The sequence below is a fragment of the Equus asinus genome, chromosome 22 (genome assembly GCF_041296235.1).
Source record: "Equus asinus isolate D_3611 breed Donkey chromosome 22, EquAss-T2T_v2, whole genome shotgun sequence".
Taxonomy (NCBI): Eukaryota; Metazoa; Chordata; class Mammalia; order Perissodactyla; family Equidae; genus Equus; species Equus asinus.
The window spans coordinates 23,171,670-23,186,898 of NC_091811.1; the positions used below are offsets into that span (position 1 = coordinate 23,171,670).

At 37.1% G+C, this 15,229-nt stretch overlaps 1 protein-coding gene across 1 annotated transcript; it reads right to left on the reverse strand.

Annotated features, from left to right (window-relative positions):
• Window positions 1–3,177: 3,177 nt before the first annotated feature.
• LOC106834131 (taste receptor type 2 member 14-like) lies at window positions 3,178–4,155 on the reverse strand. The gene has a single exon (XM_014845606.3). It carries the CDS (start codon window positions 4,153–4,155, stop codon window positions 3,178–3,180), a length of 978 nt encoding a protein of 325 aa, XP_014701092.3.
• Between the last annotated feature and the right edge of the window lie 11,074 nt (window positions 4,156–15,229).

The following is a 15,229-nucleotide window of genomic DNA, read 5'->3' on the forward strand; positions in this document are numbered from 1 at the left end:
ATCAAGTGGCCACTGCGGGCAGTTTCTGGTGGTGGGCGGATGGCCGACTTCTCACTGTGTCTTCACAGTGTCTTTCCTCTGAGACTCTTGATGTCTCTTCCTCTTCTTATAAGGACACCAATTCTATTGCATTAGGGTCCCACCTTTACGAGCTCATTTAACCTCAGCTACCTCCTGAAAGGCCCTATCTCCAAATACAGTGACAATGGGGGTTAGGGCTTCAACATATGGATTTCAGGGGACACAAAATTCAGTCCATAATAGTCTTGCTAAAGTAGATCATTAGTAGCATTTATTATATATATATATTATATATATATATATATATATATTTATTATAGGTGTGTGTAGTAAGGAACCTCAATCTTTTTTATTTGGAAATAATATTATTTAATTCAATACCCAGAACAAATTTTTAGCCAAGAGTTCAGGATTATAGTTACATTCTTTATCACTTTGAAAATATGAATCATTTGTCTTCTGGCATATTATTATTATTACTATTTATTTTTGCAAAGGAAAATTCAAGCTGAGCTACCATCTGTGCCAATATTCCTCTATTTTGTATTTGGGTTACCACCTCAGTATGGATGCCTGCAAGTGGTGTGGGTCCACACCCAGGAACGAAATGTGGGCTGCCAAAGGAGCACACTGAACTTAACTACTGCACCACGGTGCTGGCCCCTGACGTCATTTTTTGATAAGATTTCTCATGTTATTCAAATTGATATTTCCCCCTTTGGAGATTACCTCTCATTACTTTGTACTTACCTTCTGAATTTTAATTTTCCTTTGATGGTTGCAGTTTTATTACAATATGTGTATATATATATATGTGTGAATATATATATGATATTTCATTGAATCTATGCATAGACTAGAAGACATACCGTTGTTTTGTGTACCACTACTAACATGTATCACTATTTTATGTGGTCAGAGAGCGGAAATATATGATCATCATAAATAACAGAAGATGGGGCCTGCCCACTGGCATAGCAGTTAAGTTCACGTGCTCCACTTCGGCAGCCCAGGGTTAGCTGATTTGGATCCTGGGCATGGACCTATGCACCACTTATCAAGCCATGCTGAGCCAAAGTCCCACATATAAAATAGAAGAAGATGGGCACAGATGTTAGCTCAGGGCCAATCTTCCTCAAAAATTAAATAAAATAATAAAACACACATTTGATACTTTTCATGAAGGTTTTATTAGACTATCACACATAGAAAGATAGGAAGAGAAAAATTCTCTCTGAAGATGATTTTTAAAAGTGTTTATCCCAAAGCTAAAGTCAATGTTATAGTTATTGGTGAAACACTAGAAAACTCTCCAGTTACAAAGATACCAGTTATCACCATAGTTATGTAACATTTTGAAGGTTCAAGCCATTTCATTATAAAAACCAACACCAAAAAAAAAGAGAGAATTCTTAATAATTCAAAGGAAAAAGTAAAATAATCATTATATGTAGATGATATTTTCTATCTGCAAAAGATGAAAATGAGCTTTAAAAAGAGCACATGGGACAGTTTAGTAAGGCAACTGGCTTCAAACTCAACGAACGAAACAATTACCTATTTGTAGGCACATTAATCAGGTATCAAATATCATAGAAAAAATAAGAACATTTAATAATCACCAAAATTACATATTTTTCACAGGCTTTAACCACCAGATTCCAGATGTGTCTGTGAGCAGCCTCATCCTGTTGATGTTTCATCTGAGGTTGGGGGCAGCTGCACTCTCCTGGGGATTGTTACTCTAGTTCTGTGCTTGCATCTTCACGCACTGCTGGATAAGTCATTTCATATCTCAGAACTTCAGTTTCTTCACAAGAAAAATGGTATTATGCACATGTGAAGTATTAACAAGTTATGAAGTATACTGATTACCCAGTACATAAATATTATAACTTCCTTCTTTTTAGTGGCTACCTACTACATATGCTCATTTTTTATTTTATAGCATATGTATCTTCTTAAAATATCGTCAAAAGGAATATAGAAAAGATGTTCAACATATAATTGTTCAATGAGTAAATGAATGAATAAATGAATTACATTAGCAGAACAAGAAAATCTATTTCCAACACAAAGGTTGCACTTGCAGAGATTTTTTTGTGAATGTAAGCCATATTAAAGAATTCTTTATTTCTAAAAAGATAAAGGATTCTATCACATTCAAGATTTAATAATATTGAATACAGGACATACGATATGATTGCTTTTTTTTTACCTCAGCCTTAGACTTAATTTATTCTAAATTTTTCACCCATTTTATTTAGTTTTCATTTCATCTGTACAACCAACATTAATAACATATACACATATTCAAAGTTTATCTCATTATATGTTGGTTACTCACGAGTTACTCTAAATTTCTGTTCCTATGACCTAGTTGTTTTCCACTCACAAGTAAAACAGAGGTACACGATAAAATAAAATAAAACAAAAACACCAGTCTCTCAAAAAGTTATACACGGTTAAAGGACTATCAAGACTTAGTAGTCTTACTAAAATTAAAAAGCATTGTGCTCCATATTTTAAAACTTCATTGGAAGTACAGCTTGTTTCCAAATGTGAAGTATATATTCCTAGTAATGATAAATATAACTCAAGAATTCTTTAATTGAAACTAATAGTATTGAAAAGATAATTGAAATAAAGCAGCTTCATGATTCTGAGGAATTTCTAAAAATTGTTTGCAAATTGGGTCTTACATTTGAGACAATAGATTTAATGTATGTGATTTCCAATAGTCTATATTTTATTCTTCATTTTTAATCTGAAATTTTAGGCACAGTTTCTAGATTAGGAATATACAGTTATGTGTATAAAGTATAAAGTTCCATTTTTAGTAACTGTCTTACAAATATACACACATGCATCATATATTATAGGTTTCTCACTTTAAAATCTCAAAAAGTTTAATGATTGACACAAAATTCATATTATTTGTTATTGTAAATAGCTCATATTTAAGTGGTCCATATGCATTTCCTTCTGTGTATATGTATACTACTTATATATATTCTATAAATGCTTGTATATATTCTGCTAAATTGTAGGATTTGGATAGTGTTTATTCCAAACATTCTTTATAAAATTCACAATGTTACACACAATTGAAGAATATTGGGGAAGAATAAATTTATATCATACAAGAATTTCTTATCAACTGATTTTCCTCCAGGATATGCAAGATGAATCTCTAAATGGTCTACGGGCCTGAAGATTCTCCATCTTTGACCTAAGCCAGCACAGCACTGAAAAAAAGGCTTGTCTCAGCTTATTGTATCCCAGAATCGGGACATATGGGTGACCTGCAGGATAGATAATTCCGATAACCTGGCAAAACATAATGATCTGCTTTCTCTCTGGAAATTTAAAGCTCCAAATTGACACAAAAAGAGACAGAAAGTAAATGGCAAATAGTAGGAGGAAAGCAATCATGCTTTTCATGGCTTTTATGTGGGCCTCGGTGCTGGCATCTCTGGAGTCTTTGGCATTGTGCTGTATCTTCTTGAGATGTTTCCACAAGGAGAAGATAAGCAGAAGAAAAATTATCAGGGACACAGCAAAGGGTATGATAGTGAACAGAGTGTTAATGAATAAAGTACGAGTGGAAAGTTGTACAAAGTTGCTCATCCTAGAAGTGCCGGTCATGTTTACTTTATGTTCATTGATCCAGACATTAATATGCATGTTCATCAGTGCAATATTAAAAATCAAGAGGACCAAGGTCACCAGCAGTATCATTGAAATCACCTTTTTAACTCTCCACTTTAGGTAAAGAAAAATAGAGTTAGAAAAACTGGCTATCTTGAGAAAATAAAAGATGCTGAGGCTTGTAGCAAGCCAGTTGCTGAAATGATTGGTCACTGTCCAGCCAATACTATTCACTCTTAACAGTTTTCCAGGCACAAGTAAAACTGTAAAAAACACAGATATATACCAGTTTATAGATACTAACCAGAGCAGACCAATTCTGGAGATTGCCAAAGCAGTGAGGATTTGATCAGCTGAAGAGATCTCTCTCCTCTTGACCCAGTCAATGCAGTTCACGAGTGCTATGAATCCATTTCCTAAATTTCCAATTATGAATTCAGCACTTAGAATGATTGTAAGTGTGCTCTGTACGACACTGACCATTGTCTGTAAGAGAATATCCAAAGTCTAATATCACTGCTGGAAATTTCTAAATGCAGTCATCTAAAATGCTATGTATATCTGGTTCTTGAAGATTCAATACTATTCTCTCTTTAAAAAACTGTGTGCACAATGTCAAACCAGCAAACGTCAAGATTTGCCAACGGATAGGCTCATGGCTTTCTTCATGAAAATCATTGCATTTCCCCAGACAGCTCAGCGAAATTTCATCAAGATACTATGTGCCTTACTAGAGGCTGAGGACTTTTGTAGTCGATGTTGAAGGAAAAGCTGAATTCTCATTTGCTAACATGCAAATAAAGATATATTCATTTCCATTGTCTTCTCTTTTTTGCCTTATTTAAATATGTGAGTCTGGCAACTTGAGTTCTGGGCAAGTAACATTACAAAATTCTAATACAAATAGCAGGAAATAAGAATTTTATAAAAACTTCAACCTTAGGCTTGCATAGGCATCTATCCATTTGTTATCCAAAACTCTTCCTACAAAATACTAGGAATCACACTAATTTATCATTTTACTTTTTACACATGGACACACACACACATGCATGCACATACATTTATTTGAATCAAAATCCCCTCTCTTTCTACTCCAATAATTCAGGCTTTTCATGTCTTCATTGACATTTATAATATATCTATCTCATGCTTAATAATATGATGGTTATTAACACATTATTTAAAAAGAACTTCCAAGTTTTTATTTTGAGTATTAAATGTAATATTCAGTAAACTTTGGGAATATTTTTTCTGTGCATATGAAAAGAGACAGAAATCTATCTGTTGTCCCAGAAAGCAATCACTGAGTTTGAATGAGTTCATCCATAAAACAAGAATCCTCCTCATTCTGTATCTCTCTCCTGCCCAGTAGGGCACATTTCTCCATTGGTACCAAATACCTTCAGATTTTAGCCACATCTCCTCATCCTCGCCAGCAGTATGTGCTCCATGACCTTCACTACAGGCACCAATGTAGATAAAGGATGTTCAAGACAAGAGAGTAAGCAGCATGACACAATCATTTTCCTTCAATAGCTAAAAACGTAAGCAAGAAGCCAATGAAATAAATTCATCAGTAGCTACCAAAGAAAGCAGCAAGTCATGTGTCATTAACTTCAAAGGTGGCAGACAAGATAAAGGTGTGAAGGGTTGACCCATCCCTGAGCACTCGGAAGCAATACTGAGCAAAGTAAGTGAATTTAAAAAAATCTTAAAACTTTAGCAAATGCCCTACGGGTAGAGGAAAAATATTGAGAAGATAAAAGGCACCAGCATAGGCAAAGTTTAAGGAAAAAATATAAAGAACAGAAGTACAAACATACCATCATTGAAGACAGGAAGGTCCCTTTGTCTGTTTCCAGGTAACAAGGTTGAGAAAGAAGACAGCATATAAACAACCTTGGGCCAAGGTATGTGGAGTGGTGCTAGTGCTGAATCTTTATGAGTTCTTAGAAAAGAGAGCAGAACTCTAGTCCTAGCAAGGACCACACTCAGCCCAGAGAAGCTCTCCTTGAGGCCCCCACCACTCCACCTTTTCACTCTGGATTGAAAACACTTTAGGTTTTCATTCAAACAAACTTTTAGAGAAAGACAACCTTTCCCAGACAAGATGAGAATGGCAACAAGGATAATTTCCCACACATTACATCCAGAAAACAGAATAACAAGTCAGTTCCTGACAGAGGAGCAGTGTCTCTGTCCATTTCAGTGTCAAAGTTATGTTTAGGCGTACAGAGAAGAGGTTAACGTATTTCATTTTAACTTTTTCATTCCTGAAAAGCTTTATATGCTGACAGTACCAAATGCAAGTAATAAAAAAAATGGGTTACTCAACTATAATTCTATCTATGTGTCTCTCTACTTAGATCATTATGTCTATAATGATAACCTCTGCCTATCAATCTATCAATACCTATATTGCTATTTTAAATAAAATCATATTAGATTCTGAGTCACCATCACTCTGATTTAGCAGAAATTCAAACAAAAATATTATTCAAGCTCCCTTCTTCTCTCTAGATTTTTGGTAGTGTTATTTTAAAATGTAACTTGGACATTTGAAAAAAAAAGACTATGTTCTCCATGGTGAGATACATAAAAATATATGTATGCATATATAAGTGAATAATCAGCCTTATTCATCTCTATTTAACTGTTTGTGTACATTATCAGCAAGAAGACTGGATGAGATAACCAACAAAGTAAACATAACTGGTCAAGAACTCAAGAACTGAGCCCTTCAGCTCTCTGATATTTATAGTTTAGGGAAAAGAGGAAGAACCAGCAAAGAAGACTGAGTAGAGGTGCCAGTGAGCACAGATAGAAACCAGGAGAGAACAGTGTCCTGGAATGCAAATTAGCTTTGCCCAGTGCTGCTAAGTCTTGCAAGATGAAGCCTCACCATTGGTAACATAGACTTACTGTGATTTTGCTAAGGTCAGATTCAATGAAGTGGTGAGAGCAACAGCCTTATTGGAACATGTTGATGAGTGAGTAATTGAAGGGACTTTGTAATTTGTCAACAAAGGGAAATAGAGGTGAAGAGTTGGTTCCTCAAGTCAGTCTTTGATGTAGAAAATCACTCAGCTCTTAGGACTGAGCCAACTCAGAGAACCAGCATTCAGTGATTGAAGGGGAGTCGAAGTCCCCTTGATAAAGGATCCTACAAATCCACTACAAGAATATTCAGAATGTATTCACATGGTGCTTTCCCAAAGACCTGCAATCTTTTACCAGATAACAGTGCCCAGAGGAAAAGGCATGTATCCATATAATCTGGAACTTTTAAGTATGGGGCCTTAACTAACACTAGTACCTGGATGCCCGAATACCAGACGCCATTGCGATGTTTTGAATATCAGATGCTAACTAGAACTTTGGCTCTTGTCCATGCCAAAGTGAATCTAATGGACTGGTAGTTATTTACCCCTTCCTGAATGCATAATTGAAGTAGATAGATTTGGGAGATGGAGAACTCTCATAATACTTCCTGATTTGTGGAGTAAGGGACATTATTGTAAGGATGACCGAGGGGAAACCTCTGAGATTATCCCCTCCTGGCAAAATAATGAATAAAAAATCATAACCATATTCTCCATCGAATGGAATTGATTACTTCCATCACAAAAAACTTGAAAGTTACAGGGGATGGTGGTACTCATCATATCCCTGTTGAATTAACCAACTTATATAGCCTCTGCCAAAACCAAATGGATTATAGGATGAATGCAGATTACCGTAAACATTAGTTGCAGATGCTCTCCAGGATGGGGTATCTTTATTGAGCAGAACCCAGACTCTGGCATTTTGTATGTGGCTATTGATTTGGTAAATGTTTTTTAACTTATACCTATTATGGGAGAAAAAACAATTTGCCTTCATGTGGTAAGAACAATAGCACACCTTCACTGTTTTAAGTCTGGGCTATGTCACTGCTCTTGCTCTCACTTCTTTTGATATTTTGCAAAACATTATGCTAAGTCAGTATATTAATAATATTGTATTAACTGCTACCTGTGAGCAGGAAATGGCAAGTTCTTTAAATATGATAAAATACTATAAAATTAAACAAGAGTAAAATACTAAAAGAAGAGAGGTAAGTCCTGAGAAGATTCAGGGACCTACAACATAGGTGATGTTATTAGGGGTCCAATGGTCTGGTTCCCATGCTGAGACATCTTTTTAATGTAAATGGCAAGTTACTCAATCTTATATTTCCTATCACTAAAAAAGAGGCACAGTGTTTGTTGGGCCTCTTTGGATTTTGGAGCCAACATATAGCACATTTGAGAATATTACTACGACACAATTATGGAGTTTCTCTAAAGACTACTGGTTTCCAGTGGAGCCCACAGCAAGAGAGGGCTCTTCAGCAGGTGTAGACTGTGGTGGTCCACACTGCTCTGCCCATTGCAACAGATGTGTCAGCAGATTCAAAGCTGTTAGATACGTTTGTAAGGCAAGAACACTGCGTGTGTCACTGACAAGCCCCATGGCAGAGTGGAAGAGTAAATCCCTGGTGAATTAGTGCAAATCCATCACCTTGTTGGCAGAGACCTACCCTGTGTTTTAAAAACAAAATGGTGAGAGCACAGCATTAAACCAAGCATGAGGCCCCTGTGCAACTGCACAGGTCATGCATTCAGAAAGCCAGCCATGACTGGACGGCATGAGTACATCTGAGTAGCACAAGGGGTAGACTATACTGGACACAAATTTGTGTGCTTCCTGAGATTCCTTTGATGGTCGCCTATTCTTTTGGTCAGCCCCCTGCCTGAGCCAGATCGTCCTTCTATTTGGACTTGAATGGTTTGTCGATTTTGGAGAACTCCACACTATAGAGTGTGGATCTATCTTTCTAAATGACTACCAAAGGGCTAAATGAGCAGAGGTGTTAGTTCTGCCTTGGGTAAACCCCGGCCAATGGGTAATAGAAGACAGGAGAGAGCTGAGAAGATACATTCCCTTTCCTCTCTCTCTTCCATGGACTAATGTTACATGTGGTTCCCCCTTGTAACCCTCCTGGAAAAGACCTGTGTGCCTAGTGAACGTGTAAGCTGACCACTGTACTCTCTCTCAATGCATTGTGAGGTGGCAGCTGACAGAGTAATACAGCACAGCACATTGTTCCACATCTTCTTTTGCCTCATTTCTGTATGTACTCCTCATTGTTGCCTGGATGTCGCCTTCCCAAGTAAGTATTTTAATACCTGACTATGGTTCTGGTTTTAGAGGCCCTAGACTGAAATATTCATTAAGTTGTACAATTATTATTTTATTTGAGTTTGTAATATGACAATAAAAATTTTATTTAGAAAGGATACAGAAAAGATATCTAAAAATAATATTTTAGTTAGGCCATTTTTGTATATACAATACTCAGCTAGAAAAAAAATTGTTAAAAAGAGATAACATTCACAATAGAAAGTACATATATACAAATTTACAAAATCTTTTATATGCTTTTTTAAAACTATTGTGATAGATCATCTAATTTTGATGTTCTGCCTTGTCTCCACTTCACATATATGATATGACTGTGTCAAGAGTATATCCTAGTGATATTTCTCCTAGAGTTATGGAATGGCCAAAGTTTGCCCTGAGAAATGCTAAAATGATTGACTATTATCCAGGCAATGTAAACATCAGTTCTTACTTCTAAACTATATAAAGCTGGATTAAACACAGCTGTATACCAATTTATTGATATTACCTAAAGTGAACCAATTCTAGAGACTTCCAGAGCCAGGAGAATTTGATCAGTTGAGGAGATCTTTTGTCTCTTGACCTAGTCAATGCAGTTTACTAGTGCTATGAAGCCAGTGGCAAAATTTCCTAGAAGAAATTCTACTATTACTAGGATGGAAAAAAATACTTTGTAGTAAATGTATCATGTTTCGAAAAAAAAAAAAGCCACTGGTCGTGATTCCTTTAATATTCTGACCTCAACGTCTATGTGCAGCTGATTGCTGAATGTCCAGTAAAGTTCTTGTTTCCTTAAATTCTGTGATCACTGTTAAGCAGGAGAAAATCAGGTATGCTAATGGAAGAGCTCAATGCTATCTTCATGAAAAACATTGTTACTCCCCAAACAACTCAAATTATCTCTTATACATATACTTTATGCCCTTGTCACAGGCTAAAATATTTCATAACTGATGTTGAAATGAAAGCTGAATTCTCATTTGCTAGCAGGCAAATGAAGACATATTCTCTTTCATTGTTTTGCATTTTTTTCCTTATTTAACTCTTCTGTAATTTGTGTCCATCAAAGTTATTTGTCATTTAGTAAAATGGTAAAACCCACTACATAGATTATATGGTGAAATTTAAATTATTATATGGAGCTTGGTCATAACTCGGACCATCATCACTATGGAATTTTTTTTAATATCAGATTTGCATAGAATGAATCTAAGCTTTTCCTATCAAAGCATCAAGGTTTTCCTGGGAATCTCAGTAAGGCCAATATTCCATAAAGGCTGATTGCTGATAACTAACATTTATGTATAATTTTATTTTTCACAGGCTGATAAGTAGACACACACGCACATACACACACAAACACAATACATCTGATGGATGGAAAGAAATAATTGTCTTACAATTTCCAAGAAGAAAATAAGTCTCAGGGAAGTCATCTAGGTTTAAATCCATCTTTTCTCATTCAGAATTTCAGCTTACTATTAATAGTTATCAAACATATCTCTTATGATTAAGCCTTGATAAAGTTCCTCTCTTGAGTTTAATATTTAAATACTAATTATTTAACAAAAATATTCATACATTTTATAAATATTCCTTGGAAATTTCAAAAGAACTTGTGGTTTCCATTGTAAGAACTAGACATATCTATGTGTGAATATTCAGTTTTATTTTCTCTGTTTAACTCATTTTGACTACTTAATATGTTTAAGATTGATAGATGTTAGAATCTGCCTCTGCTTTTGGATTTTATTCAGTTAGGTAATTTTTACAATATATTGTTTTTAGCAGAGGATCTTGGAGCTAGACTTCCAGGAAGGAAAACCCAGATTCTCTGCATTATGTATTTCTGATCTTGGGCTCTGTTTTAAAACTACACTCTGCCGGAGTATAATCATCAGTAAAATGCAGGTAATAATATTACTCCTATGGGTGGCTTTTGTTCTATTCTTTATCATGGTTATCATTTCAAGGGTGTACACAATAGTTAAAGGTCACCAAACTATTCAAAATGAGTATATTATACTATATATAAATTATACCTCAATAATGTTAATTTTAAAAATAAACACAATAAATAAAAACGAAGGTAAAATAAACATTTTCAGATGAACAAAATTCCAGCAGGACCTCACTAATAGAAATTCTAAAAAGGATGCTCTTCAAGCAGGAGGAATCTGACCCCAGATGGAAAGTCAGAGATATGGAATCAGCCTTACCATTTGCTGTTTTCCCATTAATGAGTCAAATAAATCTTTGACATATTGCCTTTATATTTTTAGGAGATTCATGCTTTCAACTTTTTGAAAATTATACTTTGACTCTTTTCATGGCCAGAGGATGCCCAGGTGGACTCATGTGCTAGAGCCAACTAACTAAACCGTGTGAGACAAATAAAGTCAGTTATGGGCTGTTCAAGCCCAGGCATGTCTCTTCCAGGCTCCAAGTCCTAACGGGTAAGAGAATTGGATTTTCACCAACTCTATGTTTCTCTTTTCTTACTGAATCTTTGTTTTTATTTATGATTCTGAATGTTGGCCAGTTTGGTTGTGGTTCCAATTGGTGCGCTGTCAATGTATTATTCCTCATTTGTGGCAGCTATGGTGTACAGAGCCTACCATGGTTCCTGTGATTACTGCTCCCCCATGTTAACACCCTGTACAGTTCCCTCCCTGTAAGTATGGGCAGGACCTGTGACTTGTTTCTGACCTGCAGAAAATGGCAAGCATGAAGGGATTTTGCAGATAGGTAAGATCCACAAACAACTGATTGTGAGTTACTTGAAAGAGAAAGTACCCTTCACGGGCCTGATGTAATCAGGTAAAGCTTTCAAAGAGTGGCTGGGCCTCCCCTGAGTGAGCGAGACTTTTGCCTGCCTTGAAGAAGTAAGCAGCCACATTATGAAGTGCCCGTGGAGAGGGCCGCAAGAAAATGAATTCTGCCAACAAGTTGAGCAAGCTTGGCAGTGAAGTCTTCTCCAGGCAAGCCTGCAGATGAGAATGCAGTATTGTTAAAACTTTGATTGCAGCTGGGTGAGACCCTGAAGCAGAGAACACAGCTAAGCCTTGCCCAGACTCCTGACCCCAGAAAACTGTTAGATAATAAACAAGAGTTTGTTGCTTTCAGTCACTAAATTTGAAGTTATCTGTTACACAGCAATAGCAAACGAATACAACAGCAATGCCTGAGAATTTGGGTTTTGGTCTATCTGGTAGGGAAGATCTATTCTCCATCAGGTGAGACATGCCCCAGAATTTGGTTTTCTAGTCTTTTGTTAATCTGTTTGTTTTTGCAGGAATATATCTTGCTTCTTCTGGAAAGGAGAATGGTGCTCTTTCTACTAATGAATTTTGGGGTTCTATATTTATTCTGTCCGGAGGCTGGTGTTGTACAATCAAGGCAAGAAGCTCTCTGTGTTTCTTGATATAATTGACAAAAGTCTTTACCTGTTATTGTATGAGTATTAAATCTTCACCTACCACTGGAGAATATAAATAAGATGATTATAAAGTCTCTCACATGAAGTGTCAGTGGCAGATAGGGATGCTGTTTGGAGCCTTTGTCAGGCCTCTATAAAAAAATCACAGTACAAGCCCTTAGGTATCTGAAGCAAAGCCCTGCCACCTCCTGCATCTCACTTACTGTCCTTTTGAGAAATAGTTCTTGGTCTGCTACTGGGCCTTAGCAGAGACTGAGCTCTTAATCATGGCCACCAAGTTACTATGCAACTTGAGCTGCCCATCATGAACTGGGTGTTATCTGACCCACTAAGCAATAAAGTTGGGCATGAACAGCAACAGTCATCATCAAATGGAAGCAGAATATGGAGGCACAAGTAGGTTACATGAAGAAGTGGTAAATGCCCATGGTCCCTGCTTCTGCTACACTGCCTTTTTTTCCCAGCCTGCATCTATGGCCTTATAGGGAGTTCTCTACAACCAGTCGACAGAAGATGAAAAGACTTATGCCTGGTTTACAAATGATTCTGCCGGATATGCAGGCGCCGCTCAAAAGTGGACAGCTGCAGCACTACAACCCCTTTCTGAGACATCCCTGAAGGGCAGTGGTGAAGGGAAGTCCTCTCAGTGGGCAGAATTCCAAGCAGTATATCTGATTGTTTGCTGTGGTTGGAAGGAGAAATGGACAGATGTGCAATTCTATACTGATTCACGGGTTGTGGCTAATGGTTTGGCTAAGTGGTCAGAGACTTGGAGGGAACACAATTGGAAAATTCATGAAAAGGCAATTTGAGGAAGGGGTTTATAGACATATCTCTCTGAATGGGCAAAAAAAGTGAAGATATTTGTGTCCCATGTGAATGTTCACCAAAGGATGACCTCAGCAGAGGAGGATTTTAATAATCAAGTGAATAAGATGACATTTTCTGTGGCTACCAATCAGCCTCTTTCCCCAGCCACCCCTGGCCTTCCCCAATAGGCTCATGAACAATGTGGCGATGGTGGCAGGGGTGGAGATTATGCGTGGGCTCAGCAACATGAAATTCCACTCACAAAGGCTGATCTGGCTAAGGTCACTGCTGAGTGCCTCATCTACCAGCATCAGAGACCAACACTAAGTCTCAGATGTGGCACCATTACCCAAGGGGCTCAGCCAATTACCAGGGGGCAGGTTGATTACATTGAACTGCTTTCATCATGGAGAGAACAACATGTTCTTACTGGAACAGACCCTTATTCTGGATGTGGACTTTCCCTGCACAAAATGCTTCTGCCAAAACTATGATACATGTACTTACAGAATGCCTTTTCCACCATCAAGTTATTCCACACAGGATTGTTTCTGATCAAGGAGGTAACTTCACAGCAAGAGAAGTGTTACAATAGGCTCCTGCTAATGGAATTCACACATCTATCAGGTTCCCTACCTTCCTGAAGTAGCTGGCTTGACAGAGTGGTAGAATGGCCTTTTGAAGACTCACTTACAGTGCCAGGGAGTTGGCAATAACTTGCAGATCTGGTCCAAGGTTCTCTAGAAGGCTACATATGCTTGGAATCTGCATCCAATATATGGTGCTCATTCTCCAATAACCAGAATTCAAGACTCCAGCAATCAAGGGTAGAAATAGAAGTGGTACCATTCACTGTTATCCTTAGTAACCCAGTGGCAAAAGTTTTGCTTCCTGTTAACATGACCTTATGCTCTGCTGGCCTGGAGGTCATAGTTTAAAAGGGAGGAACATTTCTAGCAGGAGATACAACCATCATTTCATTGAATTGTAAGTTAAGACTGCTTCCCAGCTATTTTTGACTCCTGAGGCCTCTGAATCAACAGGCAAAGAGGGGAGACACTGTGCTGGTTGGGGTAATTGATCCTGACCACCAAGAAGAAATTGGACTACTGCTACATGATGGGGGAAAGAAAAAGTATGTCTGGAGTACAGAGATCTTCTAGATAGTCTCCAAGTGATTCAGGACAATGGAAAACTATAACAATGCAATCCAGGCAGTACTACTAATGGCCAAGATGCTTCAGGAATGACTGTTTGGGCAAGGACCAGCTGAGGTGCTTGCTGAATTCAAAGGGAATACAGAATGGATAGTAGAAGAAGGTAATTATAAATATCAGCTATGACCTTGTGACCAGTTACAAAAATGAGGACTGTAATTGTCATGAGTGCCTCCTCTATTTTTTATGACTATGTTTGTGCATGTGTGCATATATATATATATATATATATATGTAAAATGACTATCTTTGTTTTGTTCCCTCATTCATTCTCTTATCATGTAACATAAGATGTATTGACTTAATACCATAGTATTCAAGTATTGTTCATTTTGTATCATAGTTTTTAAGTTAGAGAATATCAAAAAGAGTAAACATCACCCAACAATCTTTCCACTTCTTCTAGGAAAAGGCTTAGTATGTTTTTGGTTGTCCACAGGATAGTTATATCATATTAGGCAAAATTATTACCTGTTAATGTCTTTATTTTTACTGGTTTTTTAAAAGATATTTTTTAGGGTTAGGATTAGCCCTGAGCTAACATCCACCAAGAATCAGCTTCTTTTTGCTAAGGAAGATTGGCCCTGAGCTAATATCTGTGCCCATCTCCCTCTACTTTACATGTGGAATGCCTGCCATAGCATGGTTTGATAAGTGGAGCATAGGTCTGTGCTGGGATCTGTACTGGTGAACCCTAAGCACACAAACTTAACCACTACGCCACAGGGCCTGGACTTGTTATTGTCTTTATTTGGAGATCAAGTATGATTTAAGGAGATGTGATGGGTGCTAAGCTGGCAAGAGATGGGCTTGTGGTGGTTAATTTTATGTGTCAACTTGACTGGGCCACAGGATGCACAGATATTTGATTAAATATTATACT

Bases quoted from the DNA above. Each gene is read 5' to 3' on its own strand.
- LOC106834131 (XM_014845606.3), bottom strand. From the start codon at position 4,155: ATGGTCAGTGTCGTACAGAGCACACTTACAATCATTCTAAGTGCTGAA.